Source organism: Lithobates pipiens, unplaced genomic scaffold (assembly GCF_037356315.1).
Source record: "Lithobates pipiens isolate NorthernLeopardFrog02 unplaced genomic scaffold, aLitPip1_a1.2 Scaffold_28, whole genome shotgun sequence".
NCBI lineage: Eukaryota > Metazoa > Chordata > Amphibia > Anura > Ranidae > Lithobates > Lithobates pipiens.
The window spans coordinates 100550045-100572987 of record NW_027507789.1 but is presented as its reverse complement, the minus strand read 5'-3'; the positions used below and the strand labels follow the sequence as shown (position 1 = coordinate 100572987).

Below are 22943 nucleotides of genomic sequence, written 5' to 3'. Positions count from 1 at the left end.
CTGTTGTGGAGAAGTTTAAAGCTGGATTTGGATACAAAAAGATTTCCCAAGCTTTAAACATCCCAAGGAGCACTGTGCAAGCGATCATTTTGAAATGGAAGGAGTATCAGACTGCAAATCTACCAAGATCTGGCCGTCCCTCTAAACTTTCAGCTCAGACAAGGAGAAGACTGATCAGAGATGCAGCCAAGAGGCCCATGATCACTCTGGATGAACTGCAGAGAACTACAGCTGAGGTGGGAGAGTCTGTCCATAGGACAACAATCAGTCGTACACTGCACAAATCTGGCCTTTATGGAAGAGTGGCAAGAAGAAAGCCATTTCTCAAAGATATCCATAAAAAGTCTTGTCTAAAGTTTGCCACAAGCCACCTGGGAGACACACCAAACATGTGGAAGAAGGTGCTCTGTTCAGATGAAACCAAAATCGAACTTTTTGCCCACAATGCAAAACGATATGTTTGGCGTAAAAGCAACACAGCTCATCACCCTCAACACACCATCCCCACTGTCAAACATGGTGGTGGCAGCATCATGGTTTGGGCCTGCTTTTCTTCAGCAGGGACAGGGAAGATGGTTAAAATTGAGGGGAAGGTGGATGCAGCCAAATACAGGACCATTCTGGATGAAAACCTGTTGGAGTCTGCAAAAGACCTGAAACCGGGACAGAGATTTATCTTCCAACAAGACAATGATCCCAAACATACAGCAAAGTCTACAAAGGAATGGTTCACAAATAAACGTATCCAGGTGTTAGAATGGCCAAGTCAATGTCCAGACCTGAATCCAATAGAGAATCTGTGGAAAGAGCTGAAAACTGCTGTTCCAACCTCACTGAGCTTGAGCTGTTTTGCAAGGAAGAATGGGCAAGAATTTCAGTCTCTCAATGTGCAAAACTGATAGAGACATACCCCAAGCGACTTGCAGCTGTAATCGCAGCAAAAGTTGGCTCTACAAAGTATTAACGCAAAGGGGCCGAATAATTTTGCACGCCCCACTTTTCATTTTTTTATTAGTTAAAAAAGTTTCAAAAATCCAATAGATTTCGTTTCACTTCACAATTGTGTCCCACTTGTTGGTGATTCTTCACAAAAAATAAACATTTTATATCTTTATGTTTGAAGCCTGAAATGTGGCAAAAGGTTGAAAAGTTCAAAGGTGCCGAATACTTTCGCAAGGCACAGTACTTAGGCAGCGGGCTAGGAAAGGGGGGGAGGCAATGAGCATGTTACCCCCTCCGGAACCATACCAGGCCACATGCTCTCAATATGGGGCAAAGCACCTTGTACCCATGGGCGTCCGCAGCATAGGGTAAGGGGGGGCCCCCCGGAATCGTAGGCTGTTGAAGACAGTTGCCCTGTGTTGCAATGGCCTGGGGCTGCTCTCTTTTCTGACTTATCACAGATACAGACATCTGTCCCTCCCTCCCTTCCTCATCCCCGGCCCGATCATCGGATTGGCTCTGCCGCTCGGGCCTCTGCTCGACATCTTGGCTGTTCCGTGATTGGCTGCCTGCCTGTGTATGTACATTGCTATGCACATCCGACCAGCACGGCGCGGCGTCGGCTCCTCCCACAGGTGCGTGCAATCAGTCAGTGGCCAAGAATATGCTGCCAGTGCCTGGGCCTATCGCATCACAGGAGGAAATCCTGAAGAACCACAGATAACAGCAGTGCCAGTTAGGAGGAGAATTTAGATATATACATTGCTTGGAAAGTTGGACAGCTGAGCTGTTGCTGGAAAAGATATTTGTGTTATATACAGTAATCTTCTTCACTTTGTATGGAAGTTACTCAGTCTCAGGCATACCATGCTCTTATAAATATAGCCTAGAGAATGTAAATTTTTCTATATTGCAATGTATTGCAATACATCTGTTGTGGCCATATTTTATATTTATATCTTGAGGAAAACAACCTATACTGTATTGCAATATAGAAAGATGTACATTCTCTAGGCTATATTAATTTGGGCATGGTATGCCTGAGACTGAGTAATTTCCATACAAAGTGAGGTGAATTATCTAAAGAGCCATTTCACACTGCCATCTGGCCGCATTATCAGTAGCGCCACTAAAACTTTACCATCGTTTTAGCGGTCCAATAAAGGGTTAAATGCGACTGTGCTTCGCCGAAGCCACCCCCCCCCCAAAACAAGTGCTGCGGACGCCCATGCTTGTACCCATGTTCACAAGAACAAGAGCCTTTTCCCCACAGACCTGCTCTGGTGGTTGGGCAGGTCTGCATGTGGAGGATTTATCGGAATTCTGGAAGCCACATTTATCAATAAGGGAGTCCCCAGATATCACCCCCCATGTAAATGAGTACATAGTACCCCTGCTCATTCACAAAAGAAAATATGCACCCTAGAAATAAACACCCAAACTTTATTTAATTTTTTTTTTAAATGTCCTATGTTGTACATCCATTGTCTAACGATACCGATCCACATCAATCACAATGAATGATGGCTGCTGACCCACCTGGAATAAAAACAGATGCCCCACCAAAACATGACTGATCATGTTGCTTCTCTGGCATCTCCGGTCTCCCCCCCGGTGCTAAAGTAAGCAAAGCGGTGGGGTTTGTTTACTTTATTGGCGGGAACTTGATGATGCACCCATCACTTCCAGGGTTGCCGACCACCAGTATATTTACTGACAGTTTGTAAAAATCTGCATTTTTTTTACAACTGCCAGTAAATATCAGGGGCTGATTATTTCATGCTGTGTTGACTTTTTAAGTGTAAATCAAGCAAATTACCTTATTATAGGTATTGTCGGTGTTTATTTATACTGTTCAAATATTCACTGTGTTAGTTTTCAATAGAAGTTCTGTAATTTCTCAGATGTCATCATCCCATAATGCCCCAGGTGATGACATCACAATGGGCGTGTCGTCTAAGTTACGTCATCAGATGGCCCCGCTCCATGCCAATATAAGTCATTGCACACAGCGGACCCAGCATTACACTGGGAGATCGCGTCGAGTCAACATCGGAAGAAGAACCCAGCAAAGGCCCAGCAAAAGAGCAGAAGATAGCAGGGAGCAAGGAGAAGACCCAGCAAAAGAGCAGAAGACCCAGCAAAAGAGCAGAAGATATCGGAGAAGGACCAGAGAGGGGAGAAGATCCAGCAAAAGAGCAGAAGAGAGAGGGGAGAAGAACCGGAGAGGGGAGAACACCCAGCAAAAGAGCAGGAGATAGTGGAGAGAGAGAAGAAGAGCCAGAGCTGCTTTAATAAAATACTTTAAAACCCCATGTAGTGTGTTTATTTTTGACACTTTTTTTATTTAGGTGAATGCGTAGGGGTGCAATGTACCTCATACTCATTCACCCAGTTTGGGGGGGCCATGATCTGGGGGGCCCCATTATTTAAGGGGGCTTCCTGATCACGATAAGACCCCGCCCGCAGACCCCGACAACCAGCAGGCAAGGGTTGTCAGGAAGAGGCCCTTGTGCTCATCAACATGGGGACAAGATGCTTTGGGGTGGGAGGCGCAGGGTCCCCCCTGCCCCAAAGCACCAAGCCCCCCATGTTGAGGGCATTTGGTCTGGTATGGTCCAGGAGGGGGGGTGCCCGACCGCCCCCCCTTTCCTGACCTGCCAGGCTGTGTGCTCGGATAAGGGTCTGGTATAGATCTTGGGGGGAACCTCACACAAAATTTTGTTGGGATTCCACTTCAAGATTGTCAGCACACAAGTCACTCAGCAAGTCGGGTCATCTTGATTTGACTTCTGGTGAGACTTCTATTCAAATCAATGGGCTCCCATAGGGAACCATTGATTTTGAATAGAGACACAAACACAGGACGGTGCATAACGCGTTTAACACCTTTTACCGACGTCTGATGTTTTTACTGTTCTAGTGCCGGAGCCTCAGAATGCACTGGTCCTGGGGTTTTTTTGGAGCATAAAAACGCCTATGCCACTTACAGCTCAAAAATGCCATAGTGGACATGAGGCCATATGCTAACATAGAGACGGGTTTTTAACCACTTCCCGACCAGCGCACGACGATGTACGTCGACAGAATGGCACGGGCAGGCATATTGGCGTACAGGTATGTCCAATATTCAATGCCGCCCTGCCATCGGGAGCGCGCCGCCGGCGGCACGCTCCCGCGCTGGTCAGGACCCCCGTGAGTCCGGTCGCGGGACCCGCAGACTCGATCGCCGTGGGCATCCCCGCGATGGTCTCACGGAGCGGCCGAATGGAGGAAATGCAGAGTAAACAGCATTTCTCCATTCTGCCTAGCAACTAGTGACGCTGATCTCTGCTCCATGTGATTGGAGCAGAGATCAGTGTTCACTAAATGAAAGCCCAACCCCCCCACAGTTAGTAACACACCCCTAGGAACACTTAACCCCATACACTGCCACCCACTGGTTAACCCCTTCACTGCCAGTGTCATTTACACAGGAATCACTGCATTTGTATAGCAGTGATTACTGTATAAATGACAACGGTCCCAAAAATGTGTCAAAAATGTCCGATGGGTCCCCCATAATGTCGCAGTCACAATAAAAATCGCTGATCGCCGCCATTACTAGTAAAAAAAAAAATAATAAAAAATTATTAATAAAAATGCTATAAAACTATCCCTATTTTGTAAACGCTATAACTTTTGCGCAAACCAATTTTTTACCAAAAATATGTAGAAGAATACGTATCGGCCTAAACTGAGGGAAAAAAATGTTTTTTTATATATTTTTGGGGGATATTTATTATAACAAAAAGTAAAAAATAATGCGTTTTTTTTCAAAATTGTCGCTCTATTTTTGTTTATAGCGCAAAAAATAAAAACCGCAGGGGTGATCAAATACCACCAAAAGAAAGCTCTATTTGTGGGAAAAAAAGGACGTCAATTTTGTTTGGGAGCCACGTCGCACGACCGCGCAATTGTCAGTTAAAGCAACGCAGTGCCGAATCGCAAAAAGTGGTCTGGTCTTTGACCAGAAAATTGGTCCGGTCTGAAAGTGGTTAAGCTGCAAAAACACTCCAAAAAATGGCTGTAAAAATGTCCGTGGGCATGAGGCCTAACTGCCCCTCCACTATACTGAAGCTGCTGCTGGAACCCTGATCAAGGGACTTTCCCTGATCTGGAACAAAGTCCCTCTGTTCCTCTTCTCCTCATTTTGCCAATAGCCAAGGCATAGTCGGGGTAAAGCTGCAGTCAGGGATTCCAGAAGTCAGGATAACGATAAACTTCAAAACGAACAGATTGCAAAACATAGTAGTACAAACCAGGAAATTCTTTATGAGCATGAGCATGGAGTCCCCAGATGAAGGCACTATGCCGTAACGCGTAGGGATTGGCTGAGACGGCTGAGACGGCTGAGACGGACGTGCGTCAGAAGGACAAGTGAGAAGGCTCTGAGAACGCCATGGTGTTACTATCTTAACTCTACCTGCTTTTAATTGTTACAATGTAAGAGACCACTCTATAGCTGTTTAATAAACCACTGCACTTTGATTCAAATATACTACAATAGTGGAGGCTTCTTTTTTCTCCCCTGGCTCATATCGGAGTTACTCAGATCATCCATGTGGAGGAACAGAGAGAGGAACACTACCTAGAAATCGGTCTACATTTCAGGTCCACTATACAGCACTCCATAGAAATGTCCACTTAATTACAGATTAAGAAGGTGAGAGTCCAGAGAGACTATAACACTGGAAGATAGTTATCTGAGCTTCGTTTATGAACTATTTATGAACTTTCAGAATTTAAAAACGAAATAAGTGGACTTTAAAGGCACTCAGACCTCAGAAGCCATTTAGATCTGATGCAGACAAGTGAAGGTCTTCAAATTTGCCTCTAGATATACAAATGCTCTGTGAAAGGGGTACAGGAGTTGGAGACGCCAGCAGAGCCTATTAAAGGGACCAGGAGCGATCATTTCGTTTGCAAGCTTGTATGATCTCCCTAAAAAGAGATCTTGTCAGCGGGTAAGCCTTACTGAATCTGGTGGTGGATGAACCTCTCTCTCTGGGTGCACCTGCTATATACCTGGAGGGTGTTTTATGGAGTCACTTTAATGGACTGAAATTCATCCCCTTGTCTCTCTCCCTCCTTTTTTGGACTGTTTATGTGTTTTAATTTTAGATTAATTTTTGCACTATTTGTTCACATACATTTTTTAGTATTTAAAAACAGGATATATTATGTCACAAGATTATTCTGGTATTTTATAAGTTCTAGCGCAGCTTTATTTTTGGACTTTAAAGGCACACCAGTAGTAAATCTAAAAAATGTTTTTTGTTTTTATCTAGTTTTATTATTCAAATATAAAGATAAAATACAATTTTACAAATAAACATACATAAAAAACGAATAATAATGTAGATTATCAATAAACCCTACATATGTAGATATTGACACCACATAGCATACTAATATATTACGTAACCACATCCATAAATAATTGAGCCAGATAGGTTCTTAATTAATATTCCAAAAAGAGTATGGATGTCTAAAAGGCTGTGGGTCCAGGTATGGGTCCGGGCATGAGAAATTTCAATAGCTCGACATGTTGCGCTTGGAAAACGCTTCCTCTGAGCAGTCATTTCTAATAAGATATACATAAAAATACATAAAGGAATAGCAATACACATAACAGAATTGATTAACATTTCATTCAATTAAAAATGATAACCCAAATAGATAACATAAAACACCATTAGAGTCAGTTGATGGCGAGCAAAGTCAACCACCACTTGCTGGGTCAGCAGGGACAAGAAGCAAAATCCCCTGGCTGTAGCATATTGGTATCTACAGTATAACTTTATTATAAAAACTTTTTTAGAGATGGATTATAAACCAGTAGGAAATCTATTTGAAAATATTTTTTATATTAGTCTATCCAATTTTAGATTAGCAAGCTTCACAATATAAATAATCTTTTTATAGGTGGTATAGATATGCCAGCGTGCTGGCTAAAATAATGAGCTTAAGATATCATGGCCAGAAGTGGCCAGGAAATAGTCAGGCAGGATATTATAAAAATAGATCCCCACAGTATATTTAAAGGTTCCCTGAAATAAGGATAAGAAAAAAAAACACACTAAGCTCAATCAAGTCAAGGCTTAGATTTCAAATAAATATCAGGGAGGAGAAAGAGTTGTGTCTTTAGAATATAGATAATACCCTGCAGATGGAAATCAGCCCTGGTGTGCGGCGTTAGAGTATCTTCCTCTGAGTTTAATTGGCAACTGCACTGCATGAATCTGCATGAAAATATTTACAAACTTTACCATTGATTTATTTAAAAACATCCATTTCATTAATTATTTTTAATATTTACTGTCATTTGGTATACCGTTGTATCTATTCATATTTATTCTACTCCTGGGATTGGCTCACCTAGTACACATCAATTTTTCTATTTTATTTATCCATTTAAATAGGTATTTATTTTATTAATATATTTTATATATATATATATAGATAAGATTGACATCACCTACCTTTATTCTTACACGCAGAGGATTTACATATCCCTCACTTATTTTTGCACATTTGCCCCTCTGTGCGTTTTATCTAGTTGTTATATATATTTTTTCCCACACTCATCATTGTTTGATTTTATATATTTCACTTTTGCGTGAAATTATATAAATATATATATATATATATATATATATATATATATATATTTTTTTTTTTTTTTTTTCTTCCCTACATGTTACTTCCCTGCTCCTTTGTGGTTGTTTTTGACTTTGCATGCTTCCTCAAAGTACATTTGTTCTGAAACTTGGACTGTTAATTTTGTTGTTTTCACTTCTTCCTTCGAGGTTGCTTTATCTAATAGGTTCTTGATTTATGTCACTTTATGTACAGTGTCTCCCTGTTTCTTTCTAACAGTATATGACTATGTCACATTGCTACCTTCCACCAATACCTCCTTCCTTATACCCACCCTCAGTTTAATTGCATAGTCCTCACCATGTGGAGTTTCCTCTAACCTGATAATAACCATTACTATGTTTTTAACATTTTAGATTTAGACTGATTATTGGTTTTAAATATTGTTTGATACCCCCTGAAGTCAGGGACCTGGGGGCTGCCCTGCATGTTTTCCTCACACCCCCCTTAGGTTTGCTGTATACCATGTTATAAGGATTTTTATTCCTTACTTGTAGTCCTTTGAAGCCACCTAGTGGCCTTTTTTGTTACTGTTATTTTTTTCTCCCTCTGACCTATTTGTCCCTTTCCCCATTGGTTCTATGAGAATTCACCCCATTTTCTCGATCCACCATTTTTGAACCTGGGGACAGTGACTGAGACAAATGTTCTTATATGTTTAAGGTTTCCTTAACTTGTGTCACTCCTTTTCCCTCTCTTTTTTGTTTACTCTCTCTTCCTCTTTTTCTTCTCTTTCTCCTTCCCTCTCCTCTTTCTCTCTCTCTGCCTAGAGCGGCTGATCAACAAGACACCTGGATTGACTACCTATGTCCTATGGTGACTGTTTGCCCGATTAATTTAGCATCTTTTAATTGCAGGGGGTTTAATGTGCAAGAGAAGGGAAGCCCAGTCCTTTACCACTTTCATTAAATGCGCTCTAATATACTATTATTACAGGAAACGCATTTTCGCACAGGCTCCATACCTGCCTTGCATAATAGATATTATCAAAATTGGTTTCACAGTACTAATGCTCATGCCAAATCGAAAGGGGTTTCCATCGCTTTCCATAAATCTTTCAACCCTGAGGTCCTAGACTCCCTTATTGACGTAGCTGGTCGCTTCATCTTTCTTAAACTGAAATAAAATAATTTTCTCTTCACAGTGGCCAACATTTACATCCTTAATGTGGATCAGGCTCGGTTCCTCTCTTCTGTTCTCTCCAGACTATCCTCCTTTGAAGGTCCCTGTTTTGTCATCGGTGGAGATCTCAACATCGTCCTTTCCCTGTCTGCAGATACATTCTTGGGTAAAATCTCTATTCCCTTCTCCTCACTGACACGCATCATATGATTACTGCACTCCTCACATTTAGTTGATGTTTGGCGTATTCAGCATCCCACAGAGAGGGATTACAGCCATTATTCCGCAGCACACAACTCCTATAGCAGACTTGACCACTTTTTGATCTCACAATCCCTGCTAGATACACCCCTACAAGCTTCCATAGGCCATCTTCTTTGGTCTGATCACTCCTATCTTACCCTGGCACGCCCCCCGAGAGCCCATAGGGGCACACACTGGAGGCTCAATGATAACTTGCTACAGGATTCTGTCTGTGTAGCCTAAATCTCCAGAACTATTCGGAACTTCATGTCCGATCATTCCTCAGACATTACCTCCCCCCTCAATAAATGGGAAGCTCTAAAATGTGTGGTACAGGGCATGCTCATACAGCATGGTTCCCGCTTTGAAAGGATTAGAGCTGATAATATTCGTCTTCTCCTATCCACTTTTGCAGAACTTGAACCACGTCACAAACGAGATCAAGACCCTGTCATTTTTGTGCGATGATCTAATGCCCGTCGAGACCTACTTCAACTCTTAGATGCGCATTCCCTAATTGCAGGCGACAGAGCACACAACTACCCTTATGCCCTAGCTAACTAATGCAGCAAGCACTTAGCGCAGACTCTCCACCCTAGACCCCCCCAATACTCCATTCCGTTTATCACCCAATCCAACCAAGACAAGACATTCAATACAAAAGGAATTTCTTCCTCCTTTAGATACTATTATTCCCAACTCTACAACCTATAACCTAAAGCTCCCAACACTCCTACCTGTCAGAAACCATGAATCAGACTGAGACAGAAGTAAAATTAAAGCACACTTGTTTATTAATAAGAAATAAAAGGTAAATAGAAAAAGCGTAGTCAAGCATAGCCAGAGTCCAGTAACCAGATTGGGTAGTCAGCCAGGCCAGAAGTCAGGGATCCAAGTAGAGCAACCGCAAGCAGGATAAGGAGCCAGAAGGGATGTCAGCAAGCCAGTCTTTAAACAAACCACAGGAGATCATTTCTAGTGATGTGACCAAGGCGAAGGCAGAGGGGAAGTGAGCTGGAAGGCTTTAAGTAGGCAGGTCAGACGAGCATCATCAGGAACAGCTGGTAACTGTGGAGAGAGAAGAGAGCTGGCAATTAGCCAACAGCTGAGCAGGCAGCCCATAGAAGGAAGGGCTAAGCCAGCCCTGACACTACCCTCTCCTCTAGCGACAAGACAAGACTATATCCTGGAAACAGATTTGCTCACTATCGAGACCCAAGACTGCTTGGAGCTCGACAGGCCCTTGGTTGTACCCGAGTTTCTGGGCACCATCAGGGACCTGAAGACGGCAAATGTCCTGGACCAGATGGATACACCCCTCGTTTCTATAAAACTTTTGCCCCCCCCCTCTTAGGGCCACTCTTGACTAAAGCTTTCAATGCCATAGACGACTCCCACCTGCCTTCTAAGGGGCTATTATCTGCGAATGTCTCTATTATACTAAAGCCAGGCAAAGATCCATCCCAATGTAGCAGCTATCTTACATTTTTCATTATTTTTCAAGATATTAGCTAATCGTTTATCTCCTCTTCTTCCATGGGTGATTCATAAAGATCAGGTGGGATTTGTTCACAGCCATGAGGCAAGGGACAATATCACCAAAGCAATCCACCTTATCTCATTTATCCAGCACCAAAACCTGAAACCTTGCCTCCTGTCTTTTGACCCTGAAAAGGCATTTGATAGGGTCAATTGGAGATTTCTACGACTCTCACTAGAGTAACTAGGCCTAGGAACATCTTTTATCTCCAAGGTGATCTCCCTGTACTCCCAACCTTCTGCCTCTGTATTGGTAAATTTCACTTCCTCAGAACACTTTGACATTTTGAATGGCACACGGCAGGGCTGCCCCCTCTCCCCCCCTCTTGTTTGTCATTGAACACCTGGCTTGTGCCATTCGACAGAACACCTCAATCCAGGGTATCCAAACACCCTCCTCCCATCACAAGCTGTCTCTATACACTGATGATCTCCTGGTCTACCTACAACACCCCCATACCTACCTACCATCTCTTTTCCTGGAATTCTGCCATTTTAGCTCCTTTAGTAATTTCAAACTCATCAAATTTTAAAATGGAGACTCACAATATCTCCCTCTCTACTTCTAAGATGTCCTCACTACGAACAAACTTCTCTTTCCAATGGCAAAAAAAGGCATATCCTACCTAGGGGTTACTATCCCCTCCAATCTCTCCAATTTATTTTCACTGAATTATATTCCCCTACTTTCCTTCATACGGAAAGACTTAGAAGAGTGGAGAGGTTTCCCTCTGCCATGGTTCGGGCGAATGAATGCTCTTAAGATGGACACCCTGTCCAAACTACTGCATCTTTTTCAAACAATCCCCATCATGGTACCCAAGTCCTTCTTTGTCTCCCTATGCTCCCACGCTTTACGGTTCATGTGGAAACGTGGGTTAACTAGGGTGAAGTACAAGTTACTCACAATTCCGAAGCTACAGGGTCTACCTGACTATGTGATTTACTAAAAAGCCATCCACATGGAATGCATTCTAGAGTGGTTTCTCCATCCTTTCCTGAGAGCTTCTATTACGGTAGAGCAGGATTTAGCCCCTGTAGCCTCCGGGCTCTTCTATGGGGATACAGAAATGACCTTGTTCACCTATCCACCTTCTCACCGCTGACACTTGCCGCCCTTAGACTCTGGTATGCCATTCTATCCTCCGACCCCCTCCCCATTGACCTCTTTGTTTGACAACCCTGCTCGACATTGAGGTCATTCAAATGCTCTGAGTGGCCACAAGCACACTCTTTTGTACACCCACTACATGGGATGCCAGCTACTAGAGCTCATGATTGGTTTACCACCCTTCACTTATCCACGTTCACAAAACGCTTATATGCTTCCTCCCAAATATACTGCTCCTTTACTAAATATGAAAGACTGTGCTCCCTCTCTGAAACACCCAAACATCTTCTCTCATCTCTATACGGTCTCCTACAAGCCCTTACATATGATGACTTACCACCTTACACCAGGCTGTAGACTGCAGACTTGGGAAAGGATATCTCCAGAGTGGATTGGGAAACCTAATTTCTTTTTTTTCCACAAGCTAACGATATCCTGCTATTCCCAAGAAAAGAATTACAAGATTCTGTCTCAATGGTACAGGGGACCCATCCATATTACACTAACATTTTCTGTCAACTCCAGCCTCCTGTTGGCACTGTAAGTCCGCTACAGGGACCTATCTACATGTCTGGTGGGAATGTGAGAGGATCCGCCCCTTTTGGACCCAGCCATTTTAATGTTACACTAAAATTTATGAGGAAACGTTATCACCTACTCCAATGGTAGCCCTCATCTGGATACTCCCTATGTCTATAACATTGCAGAAACTGAACCTCCTCCATTTTGTTATGTCTTCAGCAAGACAGCTCATTCCATCATTTTGGAAGACAACCACCACTCCTCTCAGTGTTGCCAACCCCCTGAAGTGAAATTTACTGGCAGGACACCAAAATTTACAAACGCCACCAATTTTTTACTGACAAAAAACATGAAATGTACTAACAGAGCCACATTTTTCTGGCACTATAAACATGTAGCTAGTGCTATTAGCAATGTGTTTAGGTTAAACAAAAGTCAAAACACATATTTTTCCATTTACACGGTACAGGAGGGGGTCAGAGGCTGTATGGACAGGGTACAGGGGTCAGAAGCATGTGTGGACAGGGTACAGGGGTCAGAAGCATGTGCGGACATGGTACAGGGCTCAGAGGCATGTGCGGACATGGTACAGGGCTCAGAGGTGTGTGCGGACATGGTACAGGGCTCAGAGGCATGTGCGGACATGGTACAGGTCTCAGAGGCGTGTGCGGACATGGTACAGGGCTCAGAGGCGTGTGCGGACATGGTACAGGGCTCAGAGGCGTGTGCGGACATGGTACAGGGCTCAGAGGCGTGTGCGGACATGGTACAGGGCTCAGAGGCGTGTGCGGACATGGTACAGGGTTCAGAGGCCTGTGTGGACATGGTACAGGGCTCAGAGGCGTGTGCGGACATGGTACAGGGCTCAGAGGCATGTGCAGACATGGTACAGGGCTCAGAGGCGTGTGCAGACATGGTACAGGGCTCAGAGGCGTGTGCAAACATGGTACAGGGCTCAGAGGCATGTGCGGACATGGTACAGGGCTCAGAGGCATGTGCGGACATGGTACAGTACTCAGAGGTGTGCGAGGACACGATATGGGGTCATAGGCATGTGCGGACATGGCACAGGGGTCAGAGGAATGTGTGGACATGGTATGGGGTCATGGGGTAATAGGCCTGTGCAGACATGGTACATGGGTCTGAGGAGTCTGCGGACATGGTACAGGGGCCTGAGGCATGCACAGACATGGTACAGGGGTCTCAGGCGTGTGTGGACATGGTGGTCTGAGGTGTGTGGGGACATGGTATGGGGTCATAGGCATGTGCAGACATGGTAGAGAGGTCAGAGGCGTGTGTGGACATGGTACAAGAGGGGGGTCTGTCTCTGGGGATGGACCTGCTCCTGCTTTGTCTTTCTGTCCTGCCTCCTCGGTTCAGTATAGGTCAGCAGCAGCACAATACATGTCTGAGGTCTGACTTACCTGGATGGATGGTCTGTCAGTGCTCCATTCCAGAATGCAGGCAAAGGCAACGATCGACCTCCCCGAAGCCCCTGCCGTGACGAGGCTTCACTGCTCATGTGCCTGCCCACGGTGCCCGACCGAGTGCATGCGAGTTCTCCCGAGTCCTGCAGGCTTCGGAACGGCGCCTGCACAGTTGCGCTGTCGGCCCGCACCATCTTTTTAATGGGCATTGCTGCCCATAATAGACATTTACAGGCAGCGGGCATGAGAATGGAGGAGATGTTGGCCTTAGACAACGACACTTTTGATACAAGGCATTGTGGTCCATTTGGCTCCTCTTCTCTGCTACAGATCACGACTATGCTCTTGACCCTGACAGGGTCACCCTAATAAGCAGTTTAATCATAGGGAGGGTTGAGGTGTCTACCCATTGGGTTCTCACCCTCTGACCATTATCTACCTCTATCTACGTGTATCTGCCCAACATCTTTCTCTCCCCCACTATGATCTTTTTTCCCCTTCTTTACTTCCCTCTCTCACTCTATCTATGCCCTAACTTGGGACAATTCCCCCCTTTATCTGATTTGGTCTCCCCCTTTTATTTTCAAATTATTTCTCCATATAGTTTTATTATGAACAACAAGGCACTCCAGCCAGAACTACTCCTTGCAAAAGACGATAGCTGTCAACCCTTACGATACATTGTTTGTTAGTGGGAGTCAAGCTATGGGCTATAGCTATCGTGCTGATTCATTGCTTATGTTTACTAGCGGATGTCACTAAGTTGTAACTTTTATGTTATTCCTTGTGATATTTATGAAATTGACAATAAACACATTTTCAACCCTAAATACTTTCTTCACCTCAGTGTATACAAAGGAGCATTTGAGAGAGCTCATGTCCATAATGGGGATGGTATTGACAAAGCCCCAAATTATCCACAATGGCTCAAAAGTGATATGGTCCAGAAATATTTAGACAGAATGAAGGTGGGTAAAGCACCTAGACCAGATGTCATCCACCAATGAATCCTAAAAGAATTGAGCTGTCATTTCAAAGCTATTGTTTCTAATTTTTAGCTCCCGAATGACTTTAATGACTGGAATAGTACCATTGGATTGGTGTAGGGATCAATCTTTTTACCAAGTAACAATAGACCTGTAAAGCCCCATACACATCAGTACACTATCAGTTTTTATGCTGAGTTTTTCCTTCAGGTTTACCAAAACCATGTAGTACAAGGGCCTGCCTGATTACATACAAATTTAAACTCCTATGCTTTGACCTCATATTAAATGGTTTTGGTAAATCTGAAGAAAAAACTCAGCAGAAAAACTGATAGTGTGTATGGGGCTTTAATTTAACTTCTATAGTCGGGAAGATACTCAAGAGTTTAATAAAAGACCACATAGATGAGTTCTTGCTGGAAAAAAAATATTTTAAGCAACAGACAGCATGGATTCATGAAAGACAGAAGATGTCAAACAAACCTAATTTCTTTTTATGAGGAGGTAAGTGAAACCTTGCACAGAGGGGTCGCTGTGGACTTGGATTTTGGATATACTTTGATTTTGAAAAAGCGTTTGACACAGCCAACACATGGCTAATATGTAAGGTAAAGTCTACAGGCTTGGAAAGATCTGTTTTTAAATGGATAGAAAACTGTCTAAAAGACAGAATTCAGAGAGTAGTGGTTAATGATTCTTACTCTGAATGCTCTAAGGCTATGTGGTGTACCCCAAAGTTCTGTGTTGGGACCCTTACTTTTTAATATCTTTAAAATGTTATAGGGTCTGGAATTAAAAGTACCATTTCAGTCTTTGCAATTGACATCAAGCTATGCAGTGAAATAATGTCCTTACGTGATGTCTCTAATGACACGTACACGCGACCGGACTTTCCGGCAGAAAAGGTCCAATGGTCTTCCCGATGGACTTTTCGATGGAGTTACGACAGACTTCCCGAACGAATGGTCTTGCCCACACACAAACAGACTAAAGTCTGTTCGAAAGTCCGTTCGTTTTGAACATGATGATGTATGACGGGACTAGAAAAGGAATTTTGATAGCCAATAGCTGCCCTTGCGTCGTATTTGGTCCATTAGACCAGCATACAGACAAACGGTTTTCCCAATAGGAATTGAGTCCGTTGGACAGATTTGAAACATGTTCTATTTCTAGGTCCATCTGAATTTTTTAAAGAAAAACGATTGAACTATCCCACACACGATCGGACTACCCGACGGAATGATTCTGTCTCGACCTATTCTGCCGGAAAGTCCGGTCCTGTGTACGTGGCATAACTTACAAGCCAACCTCAATGCACTGTTTTATTGGGCAGCTATGTGGCAAATGAGGTTTAATGTTGATAAATCTAAAGTTATGAACTTGGGGCCTAAGAATATGCATGCATCATACATACTAGGGGGAGTACAACTGGGGGAATCCATAGTGAAGAAGGATCTGGGGGTTTTGGTAGATCATTTACTTAATAATAGCATGCAATGTTAAGCTGTGGTTTCCAAAGCGAGCAAAGTCTTTTCTTGTTTTAAGGGAGATATAGACTCCAGAGTGAAAGATATAAGTTTACCCCTGTACAAATCATTTGTAAGACCTCATGATAGCATGCAATGCCAAGCTGTAGTTTCCAAAGCAAACAAAGTATTTTCTTGTATTAAGAGAGGTATGGACTCCAGGGAGAGACATATAATTTTGACCCTGTACAAATCATTAGTAAGACCTCATCTGGAATATGCAGTTCAGCTTAGGGCACCAGTTCTCAAAAAGGATATTGGGGAACTGGAGAAAGTGCACAGAAGTGCAGCCAAATTGATAAGAGACATGGAGGAGCTCAGCTATGAGGAAAGATTAGAGGAACTGAATTTATTCTGTCTTGAGAAGAGGAGATTAACCACTACAATACAGGGCACTTTCGCCACCTTCCTTCCCAGCCCAATTTTCAGCTTTCATCGTTCTCACAATTTCAATGACAATTGCGCGGTCATGCTACGCTGTACCCAAATTAAATTGTCATCATTTTCTTTTCACAAATAGAGCTTTATTTTGGTGTTATTTATTAACGACTCCGTTTTTTATTTTTTGTGATACAAGCGAAAAAAGAGCGGAAATTTGGAAAAAAAACAATATTTTCTTCTTTCCATTTTAAAAGAAATCCAATAAAATCGAATTTTGTCATAAATTTAAGCCAAAATGTATTCTGCTACATGTCTTTGGTAAAAAACATTTGGTTACGTGTATAATAATTGGTTTGTGTGATCACGGACATATGTACGCAAATGCTCATGTACATATACAGTGGTGTGAAAAAGTGTTTGCCTCCTTCCTCATTTCCTGTTCCTTTGCATGTTTGTCACACTTAAGTGTTTTGGAACATCAAACCAATTTAAACAATAGTCAAGGACAACACAAGTAAACACAAAATGCAATTTGTAAATGAAGGTGTTTATTATTAAAGGTGAAAAAAAATCCAAACCATCATGGCCCTGTGTGAAAAAGTGATTGCCCCCCTTGTTAAAACATACTATAACTGTGGTTGTCCACACCTGAGTTCAATTTCTCTAGCCACACCCAGGCCTGATTATTGCCACACCTGTTCACAATCAAGGCATCACTTAAATAGGAGCTGCTTGACACAGTAAGCTCCACCAGAAGATCCTTAAAAGCTACACATCTTGCCGAGACCCAAAGAAATTCAGGAACAATTGAGAAAGAAAGTAATTGAGATCTATCAGTCTGGAAAGGGTTAAAAAGCCATTTCCAAAGCTTTGGGAATCCAGCGAACCACAGTGAGAGCCATTATCCACAAATGGCGAAGACATGGAACAGTGGTGAACCTTCCCAGGAGTGGCCGGCCGCCCAAAATTACCCCAAGAGCGCAGCGACGACTCATCCAAGAGGTCACAAAAGACCCCACAACAACGTCCAAGGAACTGCAGGCCTCACTTGCCTCAGTTAAGGTCAGCGTTCATGCCTCCACCATCAGGAAAAGACTGGGCAAAAATGGCCTGCATGGCAGAGTTCCAAGGAGAAAACCACTGCTGAGCAAAAAGAACATCAAAGCTCATCTCAATTTCTCCACAACACATCTTGATGATCCCCAAGACTTTTGGGACAACATTCTGTGGACCGATGAGACAAAAGTGGAACTCTTTGGAAGGTGTGTGTCCAAGTATATCTGGCGTAGAAGGAACACTGCATTTCATAAAAAGAACATTATACCAACAGTAAAATATGGTGGTGGTAGTGTGATGGTCTGGGGCTGTTTTGCTGCTTCAGGATCTGGAAGACTTGCCGTGATAAAAGAAACTATGAATTCTGCTGTCTACCAAGAGATCCTGAAGGAGAATGTCCGACCATCTGTTCGTGTACTCAAGCTGAAACGAACTTGGGTTCTGCTGCAGGACAATGATCCTAAACACACCAGCAAGTCCACCACCGAATGGCTGAAGAAAAACAAAATGAAGACTCTGGAGTGGCCTAGCCAAAGTCCTGACCTGAATCCTATTGAGATGTTGTGGTATGACCTTAAAAAGGCCGTTCATGCTCGAAAACCCTCTAATGTAACTGAATTAGGACAATTCTGCAAAGATGAGTGGGCCAAAATTCCTCCAGGACGCTGTAAAAGCCTCATTGCACATTATCACAAACGCTTGGTTGCAGTTGTTGCTGCTAAGGGTGGCCCAACCAGTTATTAGGTTTAGGGGGCAATCACTTTTTCACACAGGGCCATGATGGTTTGGATTTTTTTTCACCTTTAATAATAAACACCTTCATTTACAAATTGCATTTTGTGTTTACTTGTGTTGTCCTTGACTATTGTTTAAATTGGTTTGATGTTCCGAAACACTTAAGTGTGACAAACATGCAAAGGAACAGGAAATGAGGAAGGGGGCAAACACTTTTTCACACCACTGTATGTGCAGGTGATCACGGACATATGTGTACAGATAATCATTGGGACATGTGATTTTAGTGGGACATATGTGGGGGACATGTTTTTATTATTCGGGACATGTGTTTTTATTATTTGGGGACATGTATGTTTTGGGGACATGTGTGTTTTGGGGACATATGTGGGGACATTGTGTTTATACTGTGTGGTGTGTTGTCTGTTTACACTAGGCTGGTGATCAGTGAGTAAAAAGTTGTAAAAAACAGCTCATACTCACTGATCATCAGCCGGCTGCAGCGATCTGCTCTCCTCAGCGATGACTTCTGTGTGAGGAGAGAAGGAGCCGATTGCCTAGCAACCGGCTGTTTGTTTACATCACATACGGCCGTCATGTGATCAGGAGGGCCAATCACAGAGCCCTCCTGCCGATCTGAGATGCGCTGTGTCCGGGTGACACGAGTGCATCGGGGTCGCGCCGCTGCGCGCGCGGGCGATCCCTCTCCTTCTGAAGGACGTTCAGGAACGTTCTCTCAGAAGTAGAGAGCTCCCACCCGGCCGTATATATACATTGGCCGGGTGGGAAGTGGTTAAGGGGGGATATGATCAACATGTACATAAAGGGTCCATATAGTGAACATGGTGTTGAGATATTTACTTTCAGGTCATCACAGAGGACAAAGGGGCACTCTTTACATCTAGAGAAAAAGAGATTTCATCTCCAAATAAGTCAAAAAAATTTCACAGTAAGAGCTGTGAAAATGTGGAATAGGCTCCCTCAAGAGGTGGTTCTGGGCAGCTTAGTTCCTGTTCTGTCATAATTTGTGAATTTGTGTGTGTTTCTTGTGCTGCTATTTAGGCCGCTTCATGTAACGGAAACCTGCCTGTGTTACATCAGAGGGGTGCGGGATCACCCATACGTCACGGGGAACCCTGGGTTTCCCCTTGCGTCAGAGGGGGGCGGGGTCAGGTGACGGGTGGCCCCGCCCTCCACATATAACAAACGTCAGGCCGCTGGAATTCCCGCAGTGTCTCCTCCGTGGAGACAGAAGCGGGATGGATTCGCTGCGCTGATTCAGATGAGCCATCGCTGGACCCCGGAGAGATGATCGTCCGTCGCTGGATAGCAAGAGTGGATTTATTTTTAATAAAGGAATTTTTCAAAAGTGTGTTTGTCTTATTTAACAATTTTTTACACTTTCTTTGTGAAATGGTAGGGGTACTTTTGGTGGGGGTCCCCTTGTTAAAGGGGGCTTCCAGATTCTGATAAGCCCCCCGCCCGCAGACCCCCACAACCACCGGCCAGGGTTGTGGGGATGAGGCCCTTCTCCACATCAACATGGGGACAAGGTGCTTTGAGGGGTCACAGACCCCCAAAGCATCCTCCCAATGTTGAGGGCATGTGGCCTGGTACGGTTCAGGAGGGAGGGGGGACCGCTATCTCGTCCCCCCCTCTTTTCCTGCGGCCTGCCAGGTTGCGTGCTCGGATAAAGGGTCTGGTATGGATTTTTAGGGGGACCCCCACGTCAATTTTTTTTAAATTTGACGCGGGGTTCCCCTTAATATCTATACCAGACCTGAAGGGCCTGGTAATTGAATTTGGGGGACCCCCACGCTTTTTTTTTTTTTTTTTTATCAATGACTTTCAATGAGTGTTCTCTGTATTACAGAGCCAACAATTCATAATAGCTGCGAGTGATTTTAAAGGACTTTTTTTCCTGCATAAATTACACTTTGTGCAGGGACAGTTCTAAGCACCAGAAACATGCGCCCCTTCACAGGCATACTATAGACACCCCCCCCCCCTACGAAATTTAAAGGAATATTACACTTTTATTGTTTCACTTTAATCATTATTAAAATCACTGCTCCCAAAAAAACGGCCGTTTTTAAAACTTTTTTTTGCATTGATCCGTGTCCCCTGGGGCAGGACCCAGGTCCCCAAACACTTTTTAGGACAGTAACTTGCAAATTAGCCTTTAGAATTAGCACTTTAGATTTTGAACGTTGGAGTCCCATAGACTTTTATAGGGTTCTAAAGTTCACACGAAGAATGCTATATACTAGCTCCTTCGAAACTTCTTTATACATTCGACAGACACCATAAGCCTTCAAAGACAGATTTGACCGTAATTCATGTGGATTTTCGGACGAATGCAATTTTTGAACGAAAAACTAAATAAATAAAAACGAATTTCGGGAGTAACTAAATAAATTAACTTTTCGGACGAAAACGAAATTCCGAAACGAAATATTTTACTCTGCACATGTCTATTGTCATAAAGGAAAGGTGTCGTGCTGGGCTCAAATGTGATATCTTTTGTTATAAAAAGATAACAGATACTGCGTGTGGTACTTTAAGTGTCAGCGGGTGATATAGCACTATAGATGCTGAGGTCTTAACTGCTCCAGCTGCAGCTACCACTGCCTGTACACAGGGTGGAAGTGTTCTAGTTACACTTTCTAATTTTGTAGAATAATAAGCAATCAGTCTCTGGCGCCCGCCATGTGACTGTGTAATAACCGATGTCATGTGTTCTTCCCTTCAGTCTACTGTTTGTTCCAAATGTTTGTCATAGTTTGGTAAGCACTGATGAACTAGAAAAGACTTGTTTTAGGTCAGTAAAGGCTGTCTCTGTTTTTTCACTCTTCACTCACTATTTTATAGCATCCTGGGGGGTCATAGGGCTCCCATGTATTGCTTGAACCAACAGGGCCGTCAGCATGGAATACCCGGTAATCTAGGCTCTACAAAAATTTGTCATACCCAAAAAGGACATCATTTGTTTCTTTGTCTCTAAGGACTGTGTAGTCGACATTATTTCATACCTTAATTTAATGTTCTAAACTCTAAAATACCTTAGGTTAAATTGTGTAATATATATATACACATACACACACACACACATATATAAATACACATATACATACATACATATATATATATATATATATATATATCTGAATATTTTTTTCTCAGACCCCAATATTTTAGCAGAATTTAAGAAAACTTGAACCCCTTTTTATTATATTGCTCCCCTTATTCTCTGGTCCCAAGTGAAATCCACATGGTCCCAAAAGAGAACTTTTTTTTTTACCCAAACACATATTCTGATTCAGAACTTTTTTACTTTATAAATGTGCCCAAATATAAATAGCAGAGGTGGTTCTGGCCAGCTCAGTGGATTGCTTTAAGAAGGGCCTGGATTATTTCCTAAGTGTACATAATATAACTGGGTACTAACATTTATAGGTAAAGTTGATCCGGGGAAAATCCGATTGCCTCTCAGGGGATCAGAAAGGAATTTTTTCTCCTGCTTTAGCAAATTGGATCATGCTCTGCTGTTTTTTTTTTTTTTTGCCTTTCTCTGGATCAACTGTGGGTATAGAATTGGGTATATAGGATTGTATGATATTATTTTATTTTTTTTGTGGTTAAACTGGATGGACTTTTTTCAACCTGACAAACTATGTAACTATAAGACCTCATTGCATCATTAAGGCCGCGTACACACGCGCGGACTGTTGGCCCAACCTTGTCCGCTGAACAGTGTTTGGGCGGACAGTCCGCTCGTGTGTGGGCTTTCAGCGGACAGTTTCAGCGGACAGTTGGACGGACAAGGTTTTACGGAAATTCCGAAAAACTGTCCGCTGAAACCTTGTTTCAACGAACAGTCCGCCCGTGTGTAGGCTTGTTCGTCAAACTAAGTTCCGCGCATGCTCAGAAAGGATTTTCAAGCCGAAAGTTATAATGCAGTGTATAGGACGTCGTATTTTGCGTCCCGTCGTACGTGCCGTTCACGTCATCGCGCACGGTTTCAGCAAACTGTTCGTTCGTCGTGTGTGGCCATGTCCGTCCATGCTAAGTTTGAGCGGACTGTTCACTCAAACTGTTGGACGGACAAAGTTGGGCCAACAGTCCGCGCGTGTGTACGCGGCCTAACACCTTACTGTTGAAAGTCTGGGAATTCTAAAAGTAACATATCCAAGAAATATTTAGTTTAAGACTATTATTCAGACTTTCTTTCCCACTGAAAATCCTAATATTTTCACAGATGCACAAATTAACCCCTGTGTGCTTAAAGGGTTAATGCTGCCCTACCAGTCATCCATCATCATCTCCCTCTCTTCTGCTATGTCTGTCAGGCAATCTGCATTTTCTTGTTTCTGAGAAACCGCTTCTTGACCATAATTTTTGTGCTATAAAAGCATCAAGTCTGTTGTATTCCCTTGTCTCCTCTCTCTAGGCTTCAATGCTACTGCACACTTCTCTTAGCAAAGCCCATTTAAATCCTTGTTTGCTTATTGCAGTAAAATTAGATCTCAGTCACATACTGTCTCTGGACTGGACACATTTAACCACTTCAATACCAGGAACTTAAACACCTTCCTGCCCAGACCAATTTTGAGCTTTCAGCGCTGTCGCACTTTGAGTGACAATTGCGCGG

The 22943-nt window shown here is 43.2% G+C and overlaps 1 protein-coding gene across 2 annotated transcripts in view; it reads left to right on the top strand.

Annotated features, from left to right (window-relative positions):
• Positions 1-22943, top strand: part of PPP1R1B (protein phosphatase 1 regulatory inhibitor subunit 1B) — a 377724-nt gene that overhangs the window by 296960 nt on the left and 57821 nt on the right. Inside the window, exon 5 of one of the 2 annotated variants that reach the window (XM_077459485.1) lies at positions 8789-8932. The exons of the other annotated variant lie outside the window; for it this stretch is intronic. Within the exon in view, the coding sequence (XP_077315611.1) occupies positions 8789-8932 (144 nt within the window). The remainder of the gene's footprint in view (positions 1-8788; positions 8933-22943) is intronic. 2 annotated transcript variants of the gene reach the window in all.